Genomic DNA, 27973 nt, shown 5'->3' with positions numbered 1-27973 from the left:
GTTCCTCCACTAAGAAATCCTACAGTATTCATAAAGCCATACCTGCAACAGAAAATGAGTTTAATCCCATGAAGGCAAGACTGTGGAAATGGATGTGTGCAAAATCTAAAACCTCACACACATTTTGTAATGATAAAGGCATAGGGGAGAGATACAGTGTTGGCCAACAGACAGCTAATGCATGTTGAACTCACTGCAACAATGTAACCACATGACTTTGAACCAACTAGAATGCAAAGTGCAACATCAGCTTGAGTTGCAATCATATCTGATGAAAACCAACCCACTTCATATAACAAGAAAAACCTGCAAAAGAGAACCAGCCCTTGAAAAGAGGTTTCATGTTGTCCTCACACGCTACTCCTCCTCGCTGTCCGCCCCCTTCGCCTTGCCTTTCCGACACAAAGTGACCTAAAAAACCCCGCTTGAATTAAGAAGGAAACCCGACCTGGTTGGATAAAAACATATCAAGCGGGATTTCGTTTCCCCTCCCACAGTGGGATGGCTGATACTACGTAGAAAGAAATATGATCAGGTTTTGTTGATGTGTGTGTTTTTCACATATATATCTCACAAATGCACAATAACAAACGTCTTCTTTTGCACGTTTTGGAGACTGTGCATGTTTCGCTTTGCAGGTTTCTGCTGATTACCTAAGGAGAAACGATGGTGCACGTTTTTAAAAATGCATGCACCACATCTCTGAAAGCGGGCAGACGACACTAGCTGCTCTTGTTTGTTTTTGTTCCTGGAGGAAACATTGTAATGCTAACATGATACAGCATGGTGCTCCCCGACTCCCCCCTGCTGGTCCTCAGTGACGTCCTGTCAGCCTCACTGGTGCAGGTGCTGACTTGTTTGACCGAAGGACAGACATGTGGCTTCCCTTTGCCATCTTTATTTCCCAAAACAAACGACACACATAAGAAATAAATACCCATGCATCTGACCAGAAGGGAACCTGGATTGAGAAATGGTCGCCGACATGACTAGCCTGGAGAGTGTCAACCACGCTGAGGGCAGGTACGTTTTTACTTTTTAAAACTGCACATTGTAAAAAGCCTATTTGGGGGTTGTGTAGCCATCGGGGGTGATGCTAACGATGCCTCACAACAGCTGTCTTGAAGTGATCTGGCGTTTCTTCACACCCTGCATTAGCATCCATGTTCTGTCAATGTGGATTTGCTGCAGGAAGTCTCCAATTGAAACAATCCGTTGCCTTTGCTATACAAGCACACAACTGAAAGTGAGAACAGGCGCCATGATCTATTGTCTGGCAGACTCCGTGATCTCGTTAATAATATCATCGCGTATGTGCCCTGCGTGCATATGATGTGATAATGGTAGAAAGCACCATATGATTTTAGTTTTTCCTGTGTGGCAAGGCAGATCTGTGTGTTTGAGCACATGCCATTTTGGTGGCGGGTTGCCTGTTCTTGCTTATTGCTAGTGAACGGGCGCAAACGCTATAAGCTGCAGGCATGAATGAAGATACAATGTGTTTATTTGAGTGTATGATTTAATAACTATTTTATGTTGCGGAGTGCAGGTCTCTTTATCTAATAGTGAACCCTTCCCTAAGTCGTTAGTTTAGCTACTGTAGCAGAAAAGTCGTTTGTTATTGGATTTCAGAAACATGAATTGTTCAGTTAATAATCCATATTAGATTTATACTCTACTCCAGGCGATCACTGGGAATATTATAATGTGTGTATTTTCCATCTACCAGAAAGTGTCTTACAAAAACAGGTGAAAGCAAGAATACTTCAAAAAGGGCATGTTTGGGGTATCTGCTCTTCATTAAATAACTGGCAATATGAGTTTTGTTTACTAATCATGTAAGGGGTTGTTATTGAAAACCATTAACATTGTAGTGCAAATATTGCTGTTGTATTCAGCCTGTAACCCTGTGTTAACATCCACAGATAATTGCTATAACAACACAGTTCCTCAAATTTTCTGAAATGCAAATAGTCACCTGCACCTTTCGATAAGCATACAGGTCTTTCACTTCCATGAAGTTGTATTAAACACAGTCCTGGTTGTATCATTAAAAGCTGACCTTTGGTTTACAGTCACACCGTGTTTTGTTTTGTGTTTCAAAGCAATGGCATTACAGGTTAATCTTCTACAATGTTGCCCAGCTTTAATTTCCCCTTACACACAATCAGACCTGACGTATTCTGTGAATAACACTGAGTGGTTTTACATTTATGTTGGAAAGGCCCAATATCTGTCTTTTTAAAAGGACTGTATAGAAAAAGAAATACAATTCAAGAAATCTGACCAGCCGCAGTTAATAATTAATGTAGTTTCCAGGCAGCATAGAGCGCACCAAGTGTGGTCAGGACTGCTCTGAGATCAGTGGTCCAGGAGCAGTATTGATCTGTATTGAGACACTAATCTGTGTTGTAATTTAATATCAATTCACATATTCTCAACACTTCTTTCTGCTTCGAGCTGCAACTGGGCCAGTAATTTGCATTAGGAGGAACTACTGCTGCCTGTTCGGCCTGTGTAACAATAGTAGTGATCTACAAAATGTGTAATTACATGAGTTGACTCGGACACTGCTATTACTCTGTATGTATAGCCATTTAATGTTAAAAAAGAATATAGATGGAGATGAGCTATCTCAGTGGTTCTGAGTACCTGTCCTGGAGTACCACCTACCCTTCTGTTTTTTTTTTCCAACCGAGATCTAAAATGCTTAATTGAACGCTTAATTTAAGTAATTTGATTACATTTTACTCTTTAAATTGTGTAACTGATAAAAACGTTGGTTCCTTAATAAGATAATCATTTCCTTATACAATTTTATACTTAACTTAAAACCCCTGCTTAATTAAAAGACTCTGATTTAGGAAATTATTAGTTCAATTAAGAGTTCAATTAAGTAACTGAGAGCTCGGAACGAAAACCAGCAGGGTAGGTGGTACTGCAGGACAGGTTTGAGAACCACACATCTATCTAAAATGGTTGTAGGCTGGTGTGAAGGCTTCTCTGATTTTATTTTTTATTCTTTCATTTTTTATCTAACGGGTGGGCTTTGATGGCTGAATCCACTTCAATATATTATATTTTTCTGCTCGACTGCTTTTTGCTCTCTGTTAAGTAAATGTCACAGACGGCTGAATTCCAGGGAGATTCATCAGTTTGCTCGTGCACAGAAACACTGTCAGGATTAGCGAGGGAAGCTGCCGAACGGCCTCGTGCTCTTACAGGAGTTGATAAGCTGTGCATGTGAAGTCTAGGTGCAGTGGATATGGGCCTAAATGATGACTTGGTAGGGTGAGTTCGTATATTTCGCATTGGGTCGGATGGAGCTGCAACAGCGCTAGTATCTTGTGTTTCCTGTTATGTCAGAGTATTCAAACCTCTGTCATGGGGACACCTAAGAGAACCAGATGCATTAGAATACAAGAGGTTTCAATTTGATTTATACTCACTTTAGGGAGTGCCTTGTACAGGGATCCCTTTGTCTAATGCTATCAAAGAAATTGTAACCTGATAACCACTTTATCTAAAGGCCATAAATCTGAAATAAATTGTAAACCTGCAGGATAATGAAAAGATTTGAATGATGGACCAGAGTCGAGTTACACTGAAAGATGACCCTTTTGCTTTAGCGTGCACTAGATACATAGAGGATAAATAAATGACAATACCTTGAACTTGAATTCAGTATTGGTTTGTCAGCCATGCTTTTTAGAGTGAGTCATGCAGCCGTATTGTAATACAGGAAGACCAGAGCAGACCGTGTTTTGTTGTGATAGTGTCAGGACAGTCGGAGGACCTGTTTGACTGGCTTATGCCCAAATAATTAGGTCAGTCAAAACAAACATTACAGAAACCCATCCACAACAAAGGCAGCCCAAATATTGAAGAGAAACACAAACATTCGTTTTTTGAAATGCTACCCTAGTTTAGTGTGTGTGTGTATGTTAGGGGAGGTGATTTGCTTGATTGTATGGTTTAATGATTACTCTCTTCTTCAGTGCTTGATCCAAACACAGCATTTTCTTGAGCATCCATTGCTTATCATAACAGTATAGCTTGTCATAAAAACACTGGCACAAGGCATTAGTGAAGGCTGTTTAGCATCAGTCTTGCTAGCTGTGCCTTACCGGCTCCTTGAATGTCTGATGAAACAGGAGGAAGTGAAAGTTTTAAAGTCCTGGGAAAAAACAACAACAACATATCAAGCTGGTAATATTTAAATATTTTATGAATCAATTAAAATTCATTTTGAGAAAACATGACATGACACAACCCATTTCATTTGAATGCCTAACCTCTGTTTCCTGTTTACGGCTGTGAAAGTGAGATCAGTAACAGACACACAGTAACTCAGAACTCAGTGAGGTTTATTTTTGATTTTATTGTTTGCTTTGAAACAATGTCATACCTGCAGTTACTAGTTGGTTGACAGAAAAATAATCAGACTGTCTTTGTGTCACAGATTACTCTGATGGCTTCATACGTGTTATATGTAGGACCCTGTGTTTTGCATGATTGAACACACAGGACCCAAGTTATTTGAAATGAAAAGTCAAGTCAAAATGGCAATGGAATGTGTGATTTACATTTATTTACCTCACTCCTATATCACATAGTAAAAATGCATCTACTCTCCTCCTCTTTTACAAGTTCTGTGCCAGGTTATTGTCTAATTTTTGGCCTAGTGTTAGTTCTATTAATACCATCACAAATTTGATAAAACAAACTAAGTGAAAACTGCTAGCTACATATGGGTGGAATAAGTTATGGTGCTGTTTGTGAAATACATTTCAAATGTATTAGTTTTTACTTAGTTAAAATGTAACTAACTGTAAAGTTTGGTGTAGGGCTGTTTTTCATGCTTTGAGCTAGGCCCCTTAGCCACTGAATGAAAATCTTAATGCTACAGCATACAATGACATTCTAGATGAATTTGCACTTCCAACTTTGTGGCAACAGTCTGGGGAAGGCCCTTTCCTGTTTCAGCATGACAATGCCCCCATGCACAAAGCGAGGTCCATACAGAAATGGTTTGATGAGATTGGTGTGGAAGAACTTGACTGACCTGCACAGATCCCAGATCGAACACCTTTGGACTGAATTGGAACACTGACTGCCTAATCCCCCAACGTCAGTGCCGACCTCACTAATGCTCTTGTGTCTGAATGGAAGCAAATCCCCGCAGCAATGTTCTAACATCTAGTGCAAAGCCTTCCCAGAAGAGTGGAGGCTACTATAGCAGCAAAGAGAGGACCAAATCCATATTAATGCTCATGATTTTGCAATGAGATGCTAGAGGGGCAGGTGTCCACTTACTTTTGGCCATATATTGTATAGTATCAGGAAAAAATGAAAATTATATAAAATCTGATAAACAAAGTAAACAACAGCTGTTCATGTACTGTACTATTTTTTTGAAATAATATTTCTAAGAGAAAATACATTATTCTATCTGATCTAGAAGGCTGTAATGTTAGTGTGGGGGTGGGTCTCATTAATTTCAGCAGGATGTCTGCTCTCATAGGAAACCAGTGTTACCGGGGACTGGGGTGTGAAATGCACACTGCAGCTGCAGGGCTCAACACACACTCGCTGGCAGTCAGTGATATCTTCTGACGAGCCTTTGTTTTGTATCCCAGTTAAAGCGGAGCAGAGATAAAATGGAACAATTGTACCGGAAACGTCTGGGATCATTAGATTAAGGCTTGGCAACACCATGTGTGTGTGTATGTGTATTTGGCTGTTGAACAAGGTCATGGACAGAAATTGAACAATTGAAATGTACACACAATGCCCATGCACTGTAGGTATCCCAAAAGCCTTCTCAAAAAAGTGTTTTTAAAAGCACGGCACAGATGTTTGTTCTTTAGAGGCCAAGTACATTCATGATGGAAAAACGTTTATGCCTCTGAACAGCATATGCACTGTATATATGTAGGATTATTTTCTGTTGTGCGTATATGCACATCTGTAGGTTATAGGTCACCACTTGTATAACTTAAAGGGTTTAAATAACACAAAGGTTTGTACAAAGTCTAACAGTCTATTTTGGTCAATTGTCCACGTTTTAGAAGCCCATACAGCAGGTTTAATGGAAAGTATCCCGGACACAATTTACAACAGACATGCAGGTTTTTAGATAAAGTAACATTTCCTTGAAGATCCTTAGAGGAACAGTATTTCAGCTGGTGAAGTTGATGCTATATCGCTGTTATACTGTCAGGTTTGGTGTATTCTTCTTACTGGGGCTTATCATTGGACTTTTCAATGTGTATCACCATATCAAGAGTTTTTCTGTAAACTATGGACAGCCAAGTAACATTTTCTAATATTTTCTTTCTTTTTGTTTTCAGTGAAGGAGATATTTCACCATTAGAGCAAAAGGGTAAGGCTTTTTTTTTCTTTTTTTCTTTTTTTAACCAAATTAAGGCTAATGTGTTGGTTACAAAAATTACTGTCATCCATATCATTGGCAGTTGGCAGATATACTGAGCAGGATGGTTAACAGCAGGGTTATCTGAGGATTATAAAAACACACAGAAGCTTTTTTAGCAGTTTATGAGCAGTTTCTGTTGAACATTTTTGAAATGTGTTGGTATGAGTATAAAGATGCCCAGTTATGTGTGAACTCTGGTGCTGGGAATCAGGCGTAGTCGACCACAAGATGTCACTATTCATGTATTTGTTTCCTTTTTTTTTAAATTGTTCCAAAAACTTTCTTTTTTTAGATTAGACTTTGATTAAATTAAGCTGTTTATTAGTTTTATTTCCACAATGTTTCTTGACCCAGGGCATTTAAAAAAAAGTATAGGAAGATACCATAATTTCACTTTGGATCATGTTTCTATGTGTGTCAACCTCATCATATCCATTAGATGGCAGTGCATTCAAATGTATTTATTTTTATGCCTAATTCTCTTCTACCAGGCTTCCTGTGTGAGAGGAGGCTTTGTGTGTCCGTGTATGTATATCTGTAGATAGTTAGATTAGTTTTATTTTTTTTAAATAAAGATTAAAAAAAAAAAACATAATTGAAGAAACCATTGCAAATAACAGGAACATCAAGCAGCACTGGAGTTGTGGGTAGGGCTCTGGACTCATGACTGGAAGGTTGTGGATTTGAATCCTGGGTGGGGCAGTGCTGCTGTACCCTTGAGCAAGGTATTTCACTTAGATTACTCCAGTAAAATGCCCAGCTGTATAAATGGGTACAAATGTAAGTCGCCCTAAATGACAAATAATGTAATGTAATCAAAAATGCAAAAGAACGTCTCCAAATAAGAATCAAATCATTGCCCGGAAAAAGAATGTTGGCATAACAATCAAAACTCTAAATGTAAAGATTGGAAATTTGGAAGAATACTACAAAAACCTATGCCTATATAGTAGTGATGACAGTGGTAGAAGAAGAGGTCTCAGTGAACACAAGTGAAATAGCTGATGCGATGTGATTTTCTCTCAGTCATCAGGGCTCTATTGAGGAAATATATATATCGCTTATGAGATGTATAAAACAATATTTATTGTATCATCAAGATCTTCACAAGAGTACGTTAGAGAGACGCAGTCTCTCAACAATACTTCACAGCAACTCTTGAAGAAGGGTTCAAGACTTTGGACTGGTAAGAAAGAGGAATCAAACAGCTTATCTGAACAAATTATGACTTGCTGAAGACATCGTCTTCTTTGCGAAATCACCTGAAGACCTGCAGCTTCAAATTCAAGAACCCTCAGATGCAAGCATTTAGCTTAAAATGAATTTATGTAAAACCAAAGTCATGTTTAACACCTTTGTTAAATCTAAGAAAATTCAAGGCGATTAACTGATACTTGAAGAAATCAAATGTTATGTCTTCCTTGGATAACAGATGAGCACAGATGGAGATATGGAAGAAATAAAAAATGGTAAAATGGAAATTTAGTGCATTTGGAAGAAACTGCACTCTGTTAAAGAGAAAACGTAATTGATCAATGCACACTAAGTGCTCACTTATGGCTCTGAAACCTGGTCAGTAAACGCAAACATGTTAGAGAAACTGCTGATGACACAAAGAAGCATGGAAAGATGTATGACTGGAATAACAATAAGAGGTAGAAAAATAAATTAATTTATCAGAGAACAAACAAAAATGTGGCATCATTAATGGAGTGAAAATGTTAAAATGGCAATGGCCGGACACATTGCAAGGAAAATATTAAAGCTAGACAAAGGCAGCTATTGAAGAATCCCAACAGATGAAAAAAGACAACCACATAAAAGACTGAAAGATGAAATTATAAACTTTGCAGGCCTAACGTGGAAAAGAGCAGCTCTAGATCAAAGCAAGTGGAAACATCTTCATCCAGCGGATTAAATAGATCCTTCAATAAATGTTGTATGGAAATAAATATAGTTTTAGTCTAAAGCATTCACAAATATTATTAATTATACTATACTTATAAATCATTTTCAACTCTTGATTCAGCCAAGAAAGAGACGTAAAGATGAAGACTAAGAGTTAAGACTGAGGGATTGTTAACTTTGGACGGTCACTCCATTGACCCAATAACATTGCTTCAAAGGCGGAGTGAAAATGCATTTGAATTCCAACAGTATACTAGACTTCAGCTGCCGGAGTTGTGCCAGTGATGTGAAGATATTTTCTTGCTCATCATATTAACAACATAATTAAGTTTGAACTATTACTCAGTGTGCAGTAAAGCAGCGTATAGAGAACCTTGATGAATCTGTCATGTGAAATAATTAATTGGTTACAGATACCTGGCGATGCAGCCTTAAATATAGACACTGGGGTTGCGTGTGTTAAAGGTGTTCTTTATGAGAATGGAAAATCCTAGGCCCATTGGGAAACCAAGCAGAATGGAGCGCTGACAGCGGTGTGCTGTGGAATAAATGAATGAGACAGGGGGCAATAAGGGTCAGTGTGAAAGTACAGTGAGGATGTGTAAGGACAAAAAAAACACCTCGGATCTGTTTAAGCATTTCACTCTCCTGGAATAAATCACAGTCTACACAGGGCCAGTTCTACTTCCCGGCGACTCGCAGGTAGACAATAAGAGCTGCTTGAGACCATATCTTACAATGGGGTGAAATATAATATAATGGGCATTCATTGGACCATCCTATAAATTAGTATCAACATTAGGTTGTCCTATAATGTAGGATGGAGCTGTTATTCTGTTAGAAGGCCATGATACCCTGAAGTACAGAAACCCAAATACAGAAAATGTTTTCAATGTATGAATTTCCGAGTTATTTGGTGGTTTAATTCTAATATTAATGTTAGTCATTCATAGAGTTTATCTCAACCACTGTTATTTAAATAACCTTTAAACATTAATGTCTGTCTTTCTGTATTGACTATGTGAAGGTCTACTTCATTGCTCTTAATGAATGACAGTACATTTCCAGTTAACCTGTACAGTTAAAAGAACTGTGACACCCTGAAGCTACAGAAAGTGAGTAACTAGGGAAATATTTGACATCAGCATAAGAAATAAGTGTAGTGGAGTTGTGGCCAGTGGTTTTCTATGAATGATACTTGGTTTGCAATAAGTGAGAAAGTCAAAAATAATCTCCTCTCATTGGTCAATGTGCCAGCAGCACTGCGATCCTCTTTACTGGCAACTCTTTCCTCTTACTCACAATGGGTCTCTCCAATAGCTTTCACTTCCGAATACTGCGGGGATGACACTTCAGGATTGCAGCATGACAACAGTGGCGTGGAAATTAATTGTAATGAACCAGTACACAGTAGGGTTCCAGCTTTATAAAAGTCATAAAAAGTTATAAACAGTGAATCTTTTTTTGGGAGGGCTGGCTTTGAAGTATACTCTTTGGAGCTTAGAAAAACTAAAATATATACATTAGTCAGACATTCTGCAATAAATAGTTTTGGTGTCATACTTTATTTTTGGTTTGTGGTTACTGAATGATCCTCGTTTCGGGCTCCTCATTGTTTTGCTAGTACTGTTGAATTGTAAACTATTATGTATCATATTGTAATTTACAAATTATTGAGTTGTAACATCTGTGTTATGTCTGATGTCAATATATATGTGTGTGTGTGTGTGTGTATTTATTTATTTATACTATACTTTATACTATGTTGCCTCTCTTATTGGCTTCCTAAGCACTTTGGTTACTGTTGTCTACATGTATAGTTAGGTCCATAAATATTTGGCTGGTGACACAATTGTCAAAATTTAGGCTCTGTACACCACCACAATGTAAAGGAAAGGAAACAAGCAAAATGTGCTTTAAGTGTAGACTTTCATCTTTAATTTGAGGGTAGTTACATCCAATCTGGGACAACGGTATAGGAATTACACCCATTTGTATATGTGTCCCCCACCCCCCCAAATGTAGGGTCTCAAAGGTAATTTGACAAACTAACATAATCATGAATTAAATTGTGAGTTCAATACTTGTTTGCAAATCATTTGCAGTCAAAACCCATAGACATCACCAGATGCTGGGTTTCTTCCCTGGTGATGCTTTGCCAGGCCTGCACTGCTGCTGTCTTTAGTTCCTGCTCGTTCTTGGTGCATTTTGCATTCAGTTTTGCCTTAGAAATCAAAACAAACCAATCAGAGAGATAGCAAAAACATTAGGTTTGGCCAAATCAACTATTTGGTACATTCTTAAAAAGAAAGAAAGCACTGGTGAGCTCAGGAACACCAAAAGGCCCAGAAGACCACGGAAAACAACTAGAAGAAAAACCCCTTCACAATAGTTGGCCAGATCAAGAACACCCTCTAGGAGGTAGACGTATCTGTGTCAAAGTCAACAATCAAGAGAAGACTTCACCAGAGTAAATACAGAGGGTTTACCACAAGATGGAAACCATTGGTAAGCCCCAAAAACAGGAAGACCAGATTAGAGTTTGCCAAAAAAACATCTAAACAACCCTGTACAGTTCTGGAACAACATCCTATGGACAGATGAGACAAAGATCAACTTGTACCAGAATGATGGGAAGAGAAGAGTATGGAGAAGGGAAGGAACTGCCGATGATCTGAAGCAGACCACCTAATCTGTAAAGCATTGTGGAGGTAGTGTTATGGCATGGGCATGTATGGCTGCCAATGGAACTGCTTCCCTTGTATTTATTGATGATGTGACTGCTGACAAATGCAGCAGGATGAATTCTGAAGTGTTTAGGGCTATATTATCTGCTCAGATTTAGCCAAGTGCTTCAAAACTCATTGGACGGCACTTCACAGTGCAGATGGACAATGACCTGAAGCATACTGCAAAAGCAACCCAAAACTTTTTTAAGGTGAAGTGGAATGTTCTGCAATGGCCAAGTCAATCACCTGACCTGAATCCAATTGAGCAGCATTTCACTTGCTGAAGGCAAAACGCCCCAAGAACAAGCAGGAACTAAAGACAGTGCAGTGCAGGCCTGGCAGAGCATCACCAGGGAAGAAACCCAGCATCTGGTGATGTCTATGGGATCCAGACTTCAGGCAGTCATTGACTGCAAATGTTTTGCAACCAAGTATTGAAACTCACAATTTAATTCATGATTATGTTAGTTTGTCCAAATACTTTTGAGACCCTAAAACTGGGGGGAACAACATACAAATGTGTGTAATTCCTACACCTTTCAACCAATTATATTCAGTAACCTTTTACAACAAACAATACATTCAAGTGAGGTTAAAAAACACCAATAACTCTCACACAAATCTTAAATGGTTTTTACTTTTGTTTTCTGTTTAAATTTTACAGGTAATCTAACTGAAAATGAAATCAATGGCTCTGGTTAGTATTCTGCATTATTTTATTTTGTTATGTTGTTAATAGGATTTTATCTTGTAGGATCAGCACTTCTGTGTATATGTTTCTGTGGGAGAGAGAGAGAAACTGCTGCCGAAGAAGTTACTTGGCTTTTCAGCAAAAGTTCACATCCACCTTGTTTTTCTTGGCGAGATAAAGTCACAGCCAGGCATAGGGAATTAGTTATGTAACTTTCCATGAAGTAAGAGAGTGTTTCTGGCAATGCCAGGGTAAGGTAAAGTGTCTGATTGGTACATTTTGGAAACCAGGCAGAGGTCAAAGGATTATTTAGGTAACAAAATGTAAAACATTAAGCTTTTTCCCTTGTTCTAGCTGCCCAACTAGTTCCATGCATGCTTGCCTTTATACTCGACTCGAAGTGAATTAATGAACCTTAACCTTTGCTCGAAGAGCTAAGTGTTCAAGTGAAGATCTTGCATTGGTTTCTCCATGCTCTCCTGGGTGACCCTCGAAGGGAGCCAGTAGCTTTTTTAATATAAAAAACATGAATTGGGTAGACCTTGATTTAGATTAAATTTTGACTTTTTGTTTTTGTTTTAAAATATGCTTTGGATATAGAGTGCTTACAGATTGTGAGTTCTCAGACATTTTGGTTTCTTCTTTTTGAATCTCCTACACAGCAGACAATGCTGAGACAGGAACGTCGACAGAAGAAAGCTCAGAGGATGAAGAGCCTGGTAAGATCTCTCTCTTTCTATAAACTAAGTAATCACCTTCCCATAAGTCTGACAGGCTTTTAATTATCTTTAATATATATATATATATATATATATATATATTTTTTTTTTTTTAACAACAGATGACAGCTCGTCTGAGAATGAAATTCAATAATTTTTGATATGCCCTTAATATTGTTTTGACTTACAAAATGAAATTGTTCGGTGGAAAGACTAGATTAATTTACATACATATTTACAGTAAATTTTACAGTAAAATGTGTTCCCTAGAAAGTCTTCATAATAAATTAAACACAGATGGAACCTTGGTTGGAAAGGATCAAAATGTGCATCCTCTTTTCAGTGGGGAGCATCACTGTAGTTCACTGTTAGTACTGCTGTATTGCTAGATTGTGGTGCACTTGTTCTTAGAACTCATATTTACGTGGCATTTAGATTTTTATGAATGTTACTCGGCTAGGACTGCATCCTCTTCCTCTTTTCACACAGAGCACACATAACTACAGGTCACGCATACAGTTGAGCCTAGCTTTTTAATTTTACATTGAGCTGCAGGCTTTTACTGCCTTCTGAATTGTAGATAATTGTAATTTTTGTCTGGCTCTTAGATAAAGATGATGCAGATGGAGGAGATTCTGAACCTGGTAAGAATAATTTGGTTGGTAATAATAATCTGATGAAGATAAGCAGCTGAAGTGTGCATAATCATATTCAGCCTGCTACTGGTTTGATATTATTATTTATTATATTGTTTAAGAATATTGCTATTATGGTGCTCCATAATGTTTAACTTTGAAATATCATTTGTGTGGATTATGTTTTATTAATGAATGAATTACTGACTGGTGTATTTTTTCAGATTTTGCAGAAAACTGTTCTGGGAGAGAATGTAAGGTGCATGTGGATGCTTGTGAAGGTATCTTTATTCAGCTTTTTACTGAAACTCATTGAAATTTGTTTTATGGATCTCCCCCTTCCCATCCATAACCTTGATTTAATTTAAAACAAGAAGCATTAACCACCAGCGGGCAGTTTTCCTAAAGGGCTTTAACTTAATTCTTGCCAACAGCTGTGTAAAGGGATATATTCAAAAAAGCATTTCTGTATCCTGCTTAAAAAAAAAATAGTACTAAAAAAGTGGTGTATAGTTTGTGCACATATTTTGCTTTGGGGAAAATCTTGCATATCTCAGTTGCCTCACCTCATTTCAATATACTCTCTAGGATACTCAACATTTGGTCTTCCTTATTTCTTGCTATTACAGCCCTTTCCAAAACCAGTTTAATTAGAATATACTTATTTGTTTTTTGTAAACAAACAAAAACAAACTGGAATACATGAAGAATAATGATGCACAGTCTATCTTAGAGGTTGTCCATGCAGCTACAAGTATATATTTTAGTAGAGGGTGCAAGTTCACACTCTAGGTAACTTTTCTTGGCTGTTCAATTCATACATATGAAAGGAATATACTGTGTATAAACACAAACATGTAGTAGACAGTGTTTGAAGGCTAACTTTATGAAATAACAAGTTGTAACAATTCTTAAGCAACATGTCTTTCAACCTTAAAAGATAAAATGTATAAATGTTTTCTATAATGTTTTTTTTGTTTTTTTCCCAGATGTGTATATCAAACCATCATGTGAAAAATGTAAAGCAATTCAGGTATGAATTTGTCTTTTTTAATAATAGTTAATATGTATTCATTTCAGAATAGTGCAATAAGATTTGAACAACTACATACTAGTTTTGTGTATAAAAATAAATCTAACAAAAAACCTGTGAAGTTACAAGTTACATTTTTGCTCTGACTAACGTTAGACTTGACTGTTATTTTCCCAGAATCGGAGCTTTGAACTTGTAACTCCAAGAAAAATCTCAAAGGGACGCTTACTGTAAGTTCCCTGTCATTCTTCAAATTAAAAAATAAATAAAAGAAAATGTCTTGAAGAAATGTCTTTTGTAATGGATTTTTTTTTTCCTGTTGCTTTTTTCTAGCTTAATGCTAGAAGATGAAGGATCATATGAGTGTTCAATCACTGGTTTGGTATTTGAAGTTTCTGGGAAAGTGCATATAAAATATTCAACATTATCATGGAGCAAGTATGGAGTATATTTAAAGGATTCATGGAAATTTGCTGGACCTATATTTGATGTCGACTGTGACCCAACTATCCTTAAAGCCATACAGTTTCCCCATTCCCTATGCCTGGCTGGTAAGTTGTTGATGTATGATATCAGCCTACTGATATTAATCGTATTACATACACAGTTTACTACAGCCTACTTTAAGGGAAGTGGAGAGGTACAGCAGAGCAGTAAAGTGATGTCACTAGATGAACAACAAACAAGGAAGAGGAACTTCAGATTAGTGGGTTTCTAATCTTTCAGCATTTGAAAGTGTGGGGATGATTTCAGTTATTTAGTTGTAAATAATTGATTTATTCATTTATTTTGACAGATGAGCAAGGTGATATGACCTTTGGCCTTCTTCATATTAAGAACAATGCCCCTGTCATTGAGCCTTCAGCAGATCATTGTGGAACACACATCACGTGGAATGTGACAACGTTGTCCCCTGTGGGCCCCATCGTTCAGACATCGCAACCTGTAGAACACCACGGAGTGGTTCTCATATACAAAGTCTTAGATCATCACATCTCTTCATCATTTCGTGTCTATTTAGCTACCAACAATCATTCTGACATTAAGGTAAATCATATGAAATGATATGGTTTTAGTTTGTTTAAAGTGTGCTACCCTCAGTGTAAAAGGCAGTTGACCTTATGTCACTCATTCTCTCAGACATAGGAACTATTTACATACTGGTTCCACTTTCATGGTATTGTTAGTAGATGGTTATTTTGGGTGTTTGCATATATCTATAATTTATGAGGAACCTTTCAAATACGAGCAGTATCGTCTTTGCACAAAAGGGCATCAGAAGGAGTTTTAAGGATATAGTCATGGTCCTTACAAATAAGTGCAATGGGAAGTCCATGACCAAGGACACAGTGCATCTAAAAATACAAGTGTAATGAATTGTCATCTCAGATAACTGATTGAAACCATTTCTGTTGACTTACTAAAAGCCAAAATTTGCAAAAGTGGATGTGAATGTAGTATTGTTCAGTATGTTTTGTTAAATAGGATCATTAGGTTGTGTATGCAACTGTGGTTGTACAAAAATGAAGGATTCCCAAAGGAATTATGGGACATTGCAGCATGCATTGGGAAGTGCTGAAAACATGGCAAAGCTGCTGATAGGCCTCTGTGTGTTGTCACTCAGATGAGCCCACCCCCTTGCCACTACTCATCTAGACCACATCTGATTTTGGGAGCTATTTTCTTTTTCAGATAACCAAGGTTGCATACACAGCCTACGTTGTCTTTCAAGTCCAAAACAGCTCTCAAAAGGGACTATGGGATACTGTGTACCCAAGCAGTCGTAGGAGGGGCAATGCTGAAAAGCCCCGTGAAGCCACATAAGACATAGTCAGGAGCAGAACTGAACCCAGAACAGGAACGCCAATGGAAGAGACCAGTCTTGTGAAGTCAAGCCTGTAAAATAGCATGAATGTGTGTGGCATAACTCAGCTCACTGCAGCACAAACCTCGGAGAAAGGGGCTCATTGAAAACGGCAAAGTGAAGATACAACAGCAGTGGATTCACTGTTTCAATGAGTGCCTAACAGCAGCTTTCTTATGAGTTTTCAGTACTTCCCAATGCATGCAGCAATGTCCTTTAATCCCTATGGGACTCGTTTTAGACATAAAACAATATTTTGTAAGAAAACATTTTTTGTTCTGTGCTTCATATTGAAACGCAGTGGTCAGATTGACACAGAGTGATGGGTAATTGCCATGCCATATGATGTTTTGTTTGTCACTGTTATTACTAAAATTGTATTAAATGTATCTCCTTTTTTTTTTTTACCTGAAACCCCCATTTGTATGTTTTGTGTTTCCATGTATTTACTTTCCTCATTAGGATATACAAAAAGAGGTCAAGCATTCAAAAAAGAAGTACATCAAAATGGAAAAACCACCGACTTGCGTGAAGCTCCTGGAGGAAAAGAAGCAGTACAAGCTGGTTAGTGAACCTGAAGCAGACATAACCCCAGAGGTATGATGCTTATCCTTAATGTATTTGATCTTCCATACACACACTGTACCACACTTGTGCGATATTATGTACTTAGACAGAGATTTGGAGATTATGTAGTTAATTGGTTGTGTTCTTATGCCTTTTATTCTAAATAATAGTTCAATTTTAAGACTAGGATTTGTTCAGCAAACTGCTTGTCCATCCCTTATCAAAAAGCACATTTTGCTGTTTGCTTTCTTCATACTGCTGTCAAACATGTTGAGTTTCCTGTTTTGATTTTCTTCCCTGCAGGGTATTCAGTTCATATTAGCAGCTGTCAAGTTTAAAGCCTACTTCGAGGTTTATTACGAACAACCTCCGCCTTTTAAGCTTTCACTGATAGAGGCCGACTCGGAGAAGACTGTTTGGTCAGCCACTCTTCGAGAATGTAGGTTGAGTTCCGTCATCTGTCTGTGTTTGCAAAGGTGACTTCTAAAACCTGTCACTGCTGTGTTGTTTAACGTCTGGGGGATTGTCAGTGTTAGGGTTCGGGATCTATTTTTGAAATGTTCTGCTGTGCTTCCCAACTTGGCGTCACATCAGACACCTAAACACAATACAGTTTTCAGAAAGCAAGATTCACTAGAGACTGATCAGAACTTAAAAGCCCACTTAATATGCAGTATTCTAACATTTTTATTTTCCAGTTTTAACATCAATTTTGTCACTTAATTACTTGATTTCGTATGTTGTGGCAGCAGCAATGCTAATGCTAATGCCAAATGTGCTAACTTATGTAGTTACCTGTGAATTTTTACAGTGCTTGTCTTTCTTCTGCTCTTGATGCATTTTGAAGCTCATTTGCGTGTTGTGAACGGTCTGAAAAGTGCTTATGTGACAGATAAATTAATCTATCGTTACTGCTTAGGGAGTTTGTTTCGCTTCATGCAGTTTGGGCTTTTTAGGTTGAATGCCACAGCTTGGAAATACATTTGGCTGGCACAGTATTGGATTAGAAAAAATAGTACAACTATTTGACATTTAAAGACACTGAAACTAAGTAGTAAGCATTTTCTCTGTTGCATAGTTATAAGACTCACAGAAATGTGTGGATTTTCTGAAACAACTTAAAAGTTGTTGTTTTCTTCCCTCCCAGGTGACTGTGAAGAAGTCAACTTAAAAGCAATACCATCAAAGAGTCAGCCAGGTTGTGAGTTCTTCTTTTTAAAGTGGTGTAAATTCCTGATTTTCTCACCTATCTGGCTTCATAGCACAAGATTGGAATTAAGTTCTGAAAACCAAAAAAGGGGCATAAAATGCATTATAACTAATACAGCAAATGTTTTTGATATATGACTGATTAATGTGTTATATTTTCGAAAGGTAATAAGAGAAGGTCAAGTAGCAGTGCCTCTGAGGAAGAACACCCCAGTAAAAAACCCAGATGGATGGATAGTTCAGGTAACTTTTGCTTACTGTGATCCTCAACTATTGTAATCACATTCCAGCACATATACTATTTTATGTTGTTGAAACATTTTGTTGATATTTATGTTACTATGACATTTCTGAAATCAATGTGCAGCCACTGTGCTATTTTTTTTCAGTGAAAGCTTCAAACGATGGGAGCTCCTCACAAAATAAATGTCTTCTCTGAACCCAATGATGAAAAAAACATACAAAACACTTGCTTCCACTACACTTCCTCTTTGTTGAAGTTATGAAAGCACTACGTATTATTATACTATAGTCTAAAAAGACAAATAAGCACTCAGAAGCAATTGAGCTGAAAACATGCATGAAGACATTGGAGTTTGTGCTGATGGTTGTAATCCAGTCCAAAGTGCTGGAGACTGTAAATATCATATGTACGCTGCTTCAGTCTAAGGGCACTGACCCTTTTCTACCCAATAGAATGTAAATAGTGCAAATGAACCTCCTTATTAACATTTAGGAAGCAATTTGAAGAAACCGCATCTACACTTGGGGAATTGAACCCAGATTTACATTTTTTTTTACTGAGTACAAAAGAAACATTTTGACAGACTCTGTGAAAATCAAAGGCTGTCTAGCCCTGAGGAAAATCTTAAGGTAGCCATGTTCTTCCACAGTATTGACATTGTCCCACTGAATAATAATAATAATAATAATAATAATAATAATAATAATAATAAAAATATCTAGCCTGCTTGAAATTCCCAAGGTAGATTAATTAAATGATTGGAGTCTGTTTCCTGCCCTGTTCCCCTTTCTATCTGCAAAATCTTGGAAGTGTTTAATTAAAATTAGCACAGCTTTAGTTCTGCTTTTGCTTTTGTCAAAACCGAAATGCTATGTAATGCGCAGGCCTCCTGCCATGGTTAAAAATAAAACGTACTTGTTTGCTTCACATATCAAAAATGTGTTTAATGTTTTAGACTCTTGTCGATGGGAGTCTTGCAGGGTTGCATGCTGGGTTATGTCTCTGGTATTTCATTGGTTTACAGTACTGATTCAGGATGGCAGAACACCTGACGGGGCCCTTTTGTTCAGCTGGGTCATTACTGTGATGCATTCTGGGATTTAAAGCCAGTGGGCAATGCTATAGCCCAGGAGAGTGTTATACCACAATGACAATATTAATTTTGTATTGCAGATGGACCAAAGACTGTTAAGAGTCCAGCCGTAACTGACCAGCAGTTACTAATGCTTGCGAAATGCATGGGCAAGGAATGGAAACAACTTGGCATCTTGTACCTTAATCTGTCAAAGAAGGATATTGATCAGAGTCAGGCCAAAGATGAAGATCTAACAATACAGAAGTTTATCATGCTCGACGAATGGAGGAAAAGGGCCAAAAATAATGCAACTCTAGAACTTCTGCATCAAATTCTCAACGGGGAAGATGTACCTCATGAAGTCAGGGATGTCTTGGAAAGTAAGTTTTCTTCTCAGCATTGGTATTATGTCCATTTATCAAACCTTTTTTGATATTCTGTTCATTTCAGGAGTGATTATATACATTGAATTAAATTTAACACCATTTTCAGTGTGTTCTTTTAATATATATTTTACATTTACATGCTGATGCTTGTTGTTATGTGATATTGTAATGAGATGCATACATTATCTTTTAAACATTATATTTAACAACAAAATCTGATTTGTTTTCAAGTATCAGTTTCTTTCATGGCTACCATATTTACACAGCAACAAAACAGTGGGATGCCCTGTGAAGGTTGTGAAGCACTGTTTCTAAAATGCCTTCCTGTAAGCTTAGTCACATTTTAAAATATATATTTATTTAATACTCAAGGAATTAATTTTGCTAAACTAGTTTTTGTTGTTGTACGTACAGTATTCATGTATCCTGACGTTTGTGTTTTAATTTTTTTTTCAGATATGTTGAATAGTCAAAACCAAACCACTTCATAAACATTCCACTCTTAAGGGCATTAAGACTGAGCTGGAAGTATCGAGTACAATAATTGGGATCGAAGATTCGATATACAGATGGTTTAATCTGTACTGTTAAGCAAAGACAGTTTTGAAGCTGATGATACTTTGGGATGTTGTGCTTCTTACATTATGCAATATAATAATGCAAATGTGCTGCCAGGAGGGGAACCACTTTGAATGAAGAGCCCACAGGACTGGTTCCGGGGAGAAGCTCTCACTGCAGTGCCTGCTGATAAAGACAACTTCATATCATTTCCACAGTGGTGCTGTTACGGAATATACCAACTTGATGAACTTTATTGTACATACACTATAAATACATATAGAAACATATGTAAATATCTGTATAGGATTGTACTTCTATTTTTTTAACAGAAGCAATTATTGAACCAGTGTGTTTGATTTTGGGAGAAACACAGAGAGTAACTCCTTGAACTCTATTGGACCAACCATTTGAAATGTGTTGCAGTTTGTTTCAACATTTTTATGCTTTTTTATTTTCATTTTTTATCAGTTGTGTTTAAGGACCAAATAGATTTGAAACTATGAGTATAGTTGGTGTAGCATTTTACCTGCCTGTGAAAGCATTGTGAATTTTGTGATTGTCATGTTTACTTTTGCTCCAAGTCCTGTTTTTCTAACAGTTCTATGTGTGACAGATTAGTGTACCACAAACACTAACTATAATTATGTGCCAGGCTTGTTTTTGAAAACATTTTCAGGTCACTTACAATGGACTTAAACTCCAATTGTGGTTGTATTTTTTTAAATGTGGTAATAAGTGGTAAAGAAAATAAAAAATAAAATAAAAACAAATCAGGTAGCCTGAACATTTCCCCATCCACAATGGGTAAGAAAAGCAGCTAGTAGTTTAGAGTTGGGTATGTTTCCCCTTTTTAAAAGGGAAAGGATTGTCTTTTTTGTAAGCTTTAAATACAATTATGTAAAGAAACGGATGTACTGCTCAGTGTAAATACAGAAAAAAATGTACTGTCCTGTCCAGCTCACATTGCATCCACAGCATCAGGAATTCTGCCTAAATTGGCATTATGTAGCAAGATTGGGCCAGTACTGGGATTTGTATTCACATATTTGCAGGATGTCATTGTATAGGGATCGGTCTCTTCATTTCAGTTGTTATAAGTGCACTTAATGTTGCAACTTAAGAATGATAGAGCAGGTGCAGGTCCTTGATTATTGATTGTTATTTTTTTACAAGACAGAGTGTACTTTATTCTGATTCAGTGAATTATTTTGTAGAAGACAATCTTCACCAGACTGAATAATGAAAAAAAAAATGTTTTATGAGTCAACTGACTTCACCCCCAACTCTCACTTTTCGTAACCTCTGTCCTCCATGTATGATCAAAGTCACGAGAAGCTTGAGTATTGATCGCTGGTTACCTCTTTATTCCGTTCCAACAATAAATCACTACAAAAGATTCTGTACTTGTACACATAGGGTCCACTTTTGCACTAAAGTCATGATCATTTAATTTGTAAGTGGCTGTTACATCAATTCAAGAAGCCATACAAAAGCAGTAAAACAAAAAGCTGGTGGGTGGAATTGAAATTCTTAATGTGTCAGAAAGGAGCCCCTGAAAGGGTAACGCAAAGAAACTGAAACTGGAATTTACACTGACTGCTTAAACCACAGAATGTCTTACTGGATTGTGCTGTACAGCCACTGTACCTGTAATGTCGTGTTTTGCTTTGAAACTAATGCAAACCACTTTCTTGGATTTAGTCTCACTGAAGTGCTGGCATACCCCCCACTTTATCTACAGTGAACTCTCGTATGTGTGTTGTTGGTTTTTTTGTTACATTACGGCTGTAGAATCACTTGTTCCATCTCAGTCTAATTTGTTGTAGTTTAGCTTACATTTAAATGTATTTACTTGAAGTCTGACTGGACAGACAAGAAGCCTTTTGTAAGTAAGACATTGTGATGCCTTTGTTAATACTGGAAAATACAGAGTACAGTTGGTGCAAGTTTGGTGCAAGACACTTCAGGAGTTTGTGGGTTGAGGTACTTAAAGATGACAGAGTGCTTCTCCAAACACTGTGCATTTCTTCCTTGTAGTCTTTGTTTCTATGCCCTGGTGTATTCTTTGTAGATGTAGTCTGCATTAGGCTTGTTGATACATGGTCCCCAATGGTTGATGCAAATGTAAAAATACAATTAGAGCTTTCAACACCCAATGCTTTTTATAATAAACAAAAATAAAGATTTTGTTGCAGTTATTTGTAGTCATTGTTTTATTGCAAATGCTTTAAATACGTACAATAAATAGGTAATCAAATAAATACATAATAAATAAATAGGCAAATCAAGTCATGAATATGATCAAATTGGCAAATGTGAAAGGTATGCAGGTAACAAATGAAAATAATGATGTCTATTCGCAAAAGAGAGTCTGCCAGCTGTCAACTGGTGCTTATAGTGCTGTTTTGCAGCATTTTACCCACAATGCATTATAAACTTCTCCAATAAAGTGGGTGCCAAGGGTACAGGAAAAAATAAAAATAAAAGAACAGACTAGCAATAATATAATTCATTTGAATATACATTGTACATTAGAGATCTACTGATAGTATCAAGCATTTTCTCCTAAACGTTTCCTATAACCGCACACCTTTCATTAGCATTTGTCTATCTTACTCATAAATGGGGATCTAGTGCTTCGGTAACATTTTTCCCATACTTTTTGTCAATAAATTAAATAAATAATAACTACCACTAAATTAAGTAATATACATTATGTCAATTTATAAATACTAGCTTATTTTTGGTAGCTTTTGTGACTGCTGTTTTTGTGTGAAATTGTACGTAAATACACAAAAGTGGTTTATGTGTACTTGGAAGTAATCTTCAATCCATCATTAGCACACATGGGAAGTTGAACCCAATTTAATGTAATTCATCACACGGTTGATCGTAACAGAGCGAACTCTGAAAGCCCGCAGCACTTTGCAGAGTCTCTGTCTGTTAGAAAAGTTGTTCTCCAGTGTAGCTTGATGGTCAGTATTTGTGGTCTGGAAAAATAATAGTAATCCATGGATTATTGTCTTGTATATATAATTAAGTCATTGTAATAGGAGTCCCACCCCTGCTGACTATGCATACACATTTTAACTTCTGCTTTAACAAGATATAGAAAATCAAGAAATGACCATGTATTTGCTTAAACACAATTAGTAGACAATTTAGGGGGGGCGGGAATCTGAAATGAAATATACATGTGAATGTGAATACTTTGGTATAATAAAATAATAGTATAGAAATTAATATATAAATATATAATATGTAAAAAAGGCAAAGCAAAGGGTTTCATTTTCTTGAATTATGAATTAAGGCATTATTTAGTTTATATTATTTAATAATAATAATGTAAGTCACCCTGGATAAGGGGGTCTACCAATAAATACATTAATACATTTATTTAAAAAAATAGCTTACCGGTGTGGATGGAGATCCATTCATCCTTAGCAAAGATAAGTCCTATTTATATTTTAAAAAAAAACGTTAAATAAGGTGTAAAATAAGGTAAATAAGGCATTAAAGAAGTATCTGACAAATACAGAAAACAGGATTAGTAAAAGCTATAAAGGATTGTCTGTGATGCTGCTTTTTGTTTTCCTTTACATTTTGGTAAACAAAAAGTCCCTTTTTACAAGGGGATTCATAATAATAATGCCACACTGGCTAAAATTAATCTTTGCTTTGCTAGTGAATCCTGCAGTGTTAAAAAAAACACACACACATATGTATACATAATGATTCATTTTATAGTATAACAGTCAGATTAATCTAATAAAGGATGGCAATTATTGTCTTACCTCTATCAAAGTGTCTATGCTATTGAGGGTATTAGTAAGATCATCATGGTTGTATGCCTTCAGTTCAGCTCTGTAGATCAGCAAATCACTTGTGATATTGCCAATGCAGGCTTCCTGTAAACAATGAACAATATTTTAATGTATCAAGGAAACCAGATTTAAATCAGCAGATTAAACAAATGATTCAACATTTGCTTACCTTATTAAATGTAGTTTTTCGGTGTCCAGAGCATCCTATGCACTATTGGATTAAAGAAAAAAAAAGCAAGATAACCCATTACTTTCTTTACCCTATGATGAATCTGTTTTTGTAACACCAGCTTTATTACAGCAAATGAACTATATATAGTAGCAATCATTTAAATTAGTAGGTTAGTGAAACTGATGGTTTCCTTAAACTTAGACCCACTGGGGTATCTGTGTTTTAAATACAAATACTATATATATATATATATATATATATATATATATATATATATAGTATTAGCCAACCCAAACTTGTTTTTCAGTCTTTTGTAATGTCTCTAAACCATGGTAGGCCTATATAATTGCTAGTTCATGCTTTAATGCTATTCTGTGTGGTGCAGCTACATTCAAAATGAAACAAAAACACATTAAATGTTATCCAGGATTTTGAATTATACAGGGAAATTATAATTTTTTCACTCTTTTTTTCACTATGACTGTCAATACGAGTCTTAACAGGTTTTCTTACATTTTCAGTGTTTGGTTCACAGGCAATCAAGGTATCACTCCTGGTGAGATATTCCATTCCCTGGGTAGAGCAGTTGAAACCCTCGTAGATGCCTTCCTGTATATGATAATAGAAATGCATTTTAACTATTTTTAAAATTATTTTATTTTTCTTATCAGTCAATCACAGAATACATCAATTTTTTATGTTATCAGGACTGTACATACCAAATTGAGTGTTGCTGTCACAATGTCCAGTAGCGTTTTCGCCTCCTTTACGCACTTGTCAATGTCATCCCTGATGGGATTGCCAACACATGAGCTAGTGAAGAATGTGGCCACAATGAACCACAAAGCCAAACCTGCAAAGCATACATACAGTTGTCAAGTAACTTAAAAGTGATAACTGCAGACCAACTAACACATCACATTTATATATATATATATATATATATATATATATATATATATATATATATATATATATATTACTACTACTACTACTACTACTACTACTAATAATAATAATAATAATAATAATAATAATAATAATAATAATAATATAAAATGTACATTGTCCCAAACGATATTTAACTTTCAGTGTTATTTTATTATTTCCTAACATGCATATTGAGAATTACAATTATTCTGCTCATTTCTGTTTTAGAATGTGTTTTTTAAAAGCTAATTTCTCGGTATTATTCAAATTGTTAAGTATTTAAAAAAAGTTCAGAATACTAGAGCCCTATTGGCTTAATAATTCTGATGAAATATAACAGCCCACGTCTTAATCCAATTCATGATAATATCGCAGCCAGGACAGATGTGATGAAGGTTTAGATGGAGGTACTCACAGAGCTGGACGTTTTGCAGAGCCATGTCTTTTATGAATTATGTCCCGCTGGTCTCCAGTGATGTTTCCTACGTCTCCCTGCCTGGCTAACTTTATATACCACATCGCTCTGTGAAGGGATTCCCCATGAAGAATACGATTAAAAAAACAAACAAAAAAACACACATTTAACACAATTAAGCAAAACTGAAAGCAAGTCGTCATGATAATGTCCCTTATCCAAGCAATATGCATTGAGTTGGTGAAACTGGAATTACCGCTCTTTCAGTTTGTCACCGATTGCTCATTCGCCTACCAATTAGACAGAGATGATTAGCTAATAAGAAATCCACAGGTGATCCATTTATGTTAAACCATATACAGTATTATAATAACCGGCTGGTATATTTCCCAGCTTTATATCTATACATCAGTGCAGTCATACAGATAAAACATACAGATAAAAATGTTTTTACTATCGATAGTTTTAATAGCATAATACACAAGTGACGGGAAAGTACTGGAAACAATACTGAATGATAATAAATATACAATATCACATAACAATATTATATATTTTGTGAACCATGTATTAATGGGCTTTGGAATATGATTGATAAAGATTGATTTTTGATTTTCATGTGGAATCTAGTGAGTGATTATGTTTATAAGAAAATAAATTGTCATTATTGTTGGGATGTAATTGATTTTAATGTTTTTTTATCATCTTTCCAATATTAGGATCAATGTATTGAAAGTATGTAGTATTACAGTATTACAATGGATATTGGTATTTGACCTAATTTATTGATATGATTGGGTAAGAGTTATTATAAGAATGGTATATATAATATATTGTGATAGGGCTGTATATGTGATAATTGTTAGCCTATTGTGATTTGTACTTTCTTAATTGACTTCTTAATTGTTATTTAAAAGACACCTGTTATGTAATTGTAAAGGCTACCTGATGAAGACAGTAGTGTTGAAACGCGTTGTGATGTGATTCAATAAAACTATTTTTTTATTATACAAAAGTCTGGTCTAAAAACCGAATCAGTGAGTGTGCGGCTACAAAATTATCACTCTTTCTCACTCTATCTCTCTCTGAGACATATCACATCACAACGTGTTTCAACACTACTGTCTTCATCAGGTAGCCTTCAAAATTACATAACAGGTGTCTTTTAAATAACAATTAAGAAGTCAATTAAGAAAGTACAAATCACAATAGGCTAACTCAATTATCACATATACAGCCCTATCACAATATATTATACACACTCACCTAAAGGATTATTAGGAACACCTGTTCAATTTCTCATTAATGCAATTATCTAACCAACCAATCACATGGCAGTTGCTTCAATGCATTTAGGGGTGTGGTCCTGGTCAAGACAATCTCCTGAACTCCAAACTGAATGTCTGAATGGGAAAGAAAGGTGATTTAAGCAATTTTGAGCGTGGCATGGTTGTTGGTGCGAGACGGGCTGGTCTGAGTATTTCACAATCTGCTCAGTTACTGGGATTTTCACGCACAACCATTTCTAGGGTTTACAAAGAATGGTGTGAAAAGGGACAAACATTCAGTATGCGGCAGTCCTGTGGGCGAAAATGCCTTGTTGATGCTAGAGGTCAGAGGAGAATGGGCCGACTGATTCAAGCTGATAGAAGAGCAACTTTGACTGAAATAACCACTCGTTACAACCGAGGTATGCAGCAAAGCATTTGTGAAGCCACAACACGTACAACCTTGAGGCGGATGGGCTACAACAGCAGAAGACCCCACCGGGTACCACTCATCTCCACTACAAATAGGAAAAAGAGGCTACAATTTGCACAAGCTCACCAAAATTGGACAGTTGAAGACTTGAAAAATGTTGCCTGGTCTGATGAGTCTCGATTTCTGTTGAGACATTCAGATGGTAGAGTCAGAATTTGGCGTAAACAGAATGAGAACATGGATCCATCATGCCTTGTTACCACTGTGCAGGCTGGTGGTGGTGGTGTAATGGTGTGGGGGATGTTTTCTTGGCACACTTTAGGCCCCTTAGTGCCAATTGGGCATCGTTTAAATGCCACGGCCTACCTGAGCATTGTTTCTGACCATGTCCATCCCTTTATGACCACCATGTACCCATCCTCTGATGGCTACTTCCAGCAGGATAATGCACCATGTCATAAAGGTCGAATCATTTCAAATTGGTTTCTTGAACATGACAATGAGTTCACTGTACTAAACTGGCCCCCACAGTCACCAGATCTCAACCCAATAGAGCATCTTTGGGATGTGGTGGAACAGGAGCTTCGTGCCCTGGATGTGCATCCCACAAATCTCCATCAACTGCAAGATGCTATCCTATCAATATGGGCCAACATTTCTAAAGAATGCTTTCAGCACCTTGTTGAATCAATGCCACATAGAATTAAGGCAGTTCTGAAGGCGAAAGGGGGTCAAACACAGCATTAGTATGGTGTTCCTAATAATCCTTTAGGTGAGTGTATACCATTCTTATAAAAACTTATAAATTCTCTCTCTCTCTCTCTATATCTATATATATCTATATATATATATCTATATATATATATATCTATAT

The 27973-nt window shown here is 36.5% G+C and overlaps 2 protein-coding genes across 5 annotated transcripts; one reads left to right on the top strand and one right to left on the bottom strand.

Moving 5' to 3' along the window:
* The first annotated feature begins 544 nt into the window (after positions 1-544).
* Positions 545-22255, top strand: LOC136753341 (NACHT, LRR and PYD domains-containing protein 1b allele 5). Of its 4 annotated transcripts, none has more exons than XM_066709356.1 (16): positions 545-1023; positions 6354-6385; positions 11738-11770; positions 12430-12483; positions 13092-13127; positions 13343-13399; positions 14108-14151; positions 14329-14381; positions 14485-14702; positions 14948-15198; positions 16478-16612; positions 16886-17021; positions 17730-17783; positions 17957-18034; positions 19209-19490; positions 19953-22255. In XM_066709356.1, the coding sequence occupies exons 1-16, from the start codon at positions 974-976 to the stop codon at positions 19985-19987; spliced, it is 1548 nt and encodes a 515-aa protein (XP_066565453.1). In that variant the 5' UTR covers positions 545-973; the 3' UTR covers positions 19988-22255. The 4 variants fall into 4 exon arrangements, with proteins under 4 accessions (XP_066565453.1, XP_066565451.1, XP_066565454.1 ...); XM_066709354.1 differs by having other exon boundaries at positions 12427-12483; XM_066709355.1 differs by having other exon boundaries at positions 546-1023; positions 12427-12483; positions 17730-17780.
* Positions 22256-22344: 89 nt separating this feature from the next.
* Positions 22345-25605, bottom strand: il12a (interleukin 12a). Its single transcript, XM_066710423.1, has 7 exons — positions 25399-25605; positions 24773-24906; positions 24567-24662; positions 24051-24092; positions 23852-23965; positions 23472-23513; positions 22345-23047 (listed from the first exon to the last, which is right to left on the bottom strand). Exons 1-7 carry the CDS (start codon positions 25421-25423, stop codon positions 22895-22897), a joined length of 606 nt encoding a protein of 201 aa, XP_066566520.1. The 5' UTR covers positions 25424-25605; the 3' UTR covers positions 22345-22894.
* Between the last annotated feature and the right edge of the window lie 2368 nt (positions 25606-27973).

The sequence above is a fragment of the Amia ocellicauda genome, chromosome 7 (assembly GCF_036373705.1).
Source record: "Amia ocellicauda isolate fAmiCal2 chromosome 7, fAmiCal2.hap1, whole genome shotgun sequence".
NCBI lineage: Eukaryota > Metazoa > Chordata > Actinopteri > Amiiformes > Amiidae > Amia > Amia ocellicauda.
This window is presented reverse-complemented; position numbering and strand designations above follow the sequence as displayed.

What these genes read in the sequence shown, in the direction of transcription:
- LOC136753341 (XM_066709354.1), top strand. Translation starts at nt 974, where the DNA reads ATGGTCGCCGACATGACTAGCCTGGAGAGTGTCAACCACGCTGAGGGC. An exon ending in GCATGTGGATGCTTGTGAAG is followed by an intron (nt 13,400 to 14,107) that starts GTATCTTTATTC and finishes TTTTTTTCCCAG; the next exon opens with ATGTGTATATCAAACCATCA. An exon ending in AAGCAGACATAACCCCAGAG is followed by an intron (nt 16,613 to 16,885) that starts GTATGATGCTTA and finishes TCTTCCCTGCAG; the next exon opens with GGTATTCAGTTCATATTAGC.
- il12a (XM_066710423.1), bottom strand. Translation starts at nt 25,423, where the DNA reads ATGGCTCTGCAAAACGTCCAGCTCT. An exon ending in GTGAACCAAACACTGAAAAT is followed by an intron (nt 24,093 to 24,566) that starts GTAAGAAAACCT and finishes TTAATCCAATAG; the next exon opens with TGCATAGGATGCTCTGGACA. An exon ending in ATGGATCTCCATCCACACCG is followed by an intron (nt 23,048 to 23,471) that starts GTAAGCTATTTT and finishes TTATTTTTCCAG; the next exon opens with ACCACAAATACTGACCATCA.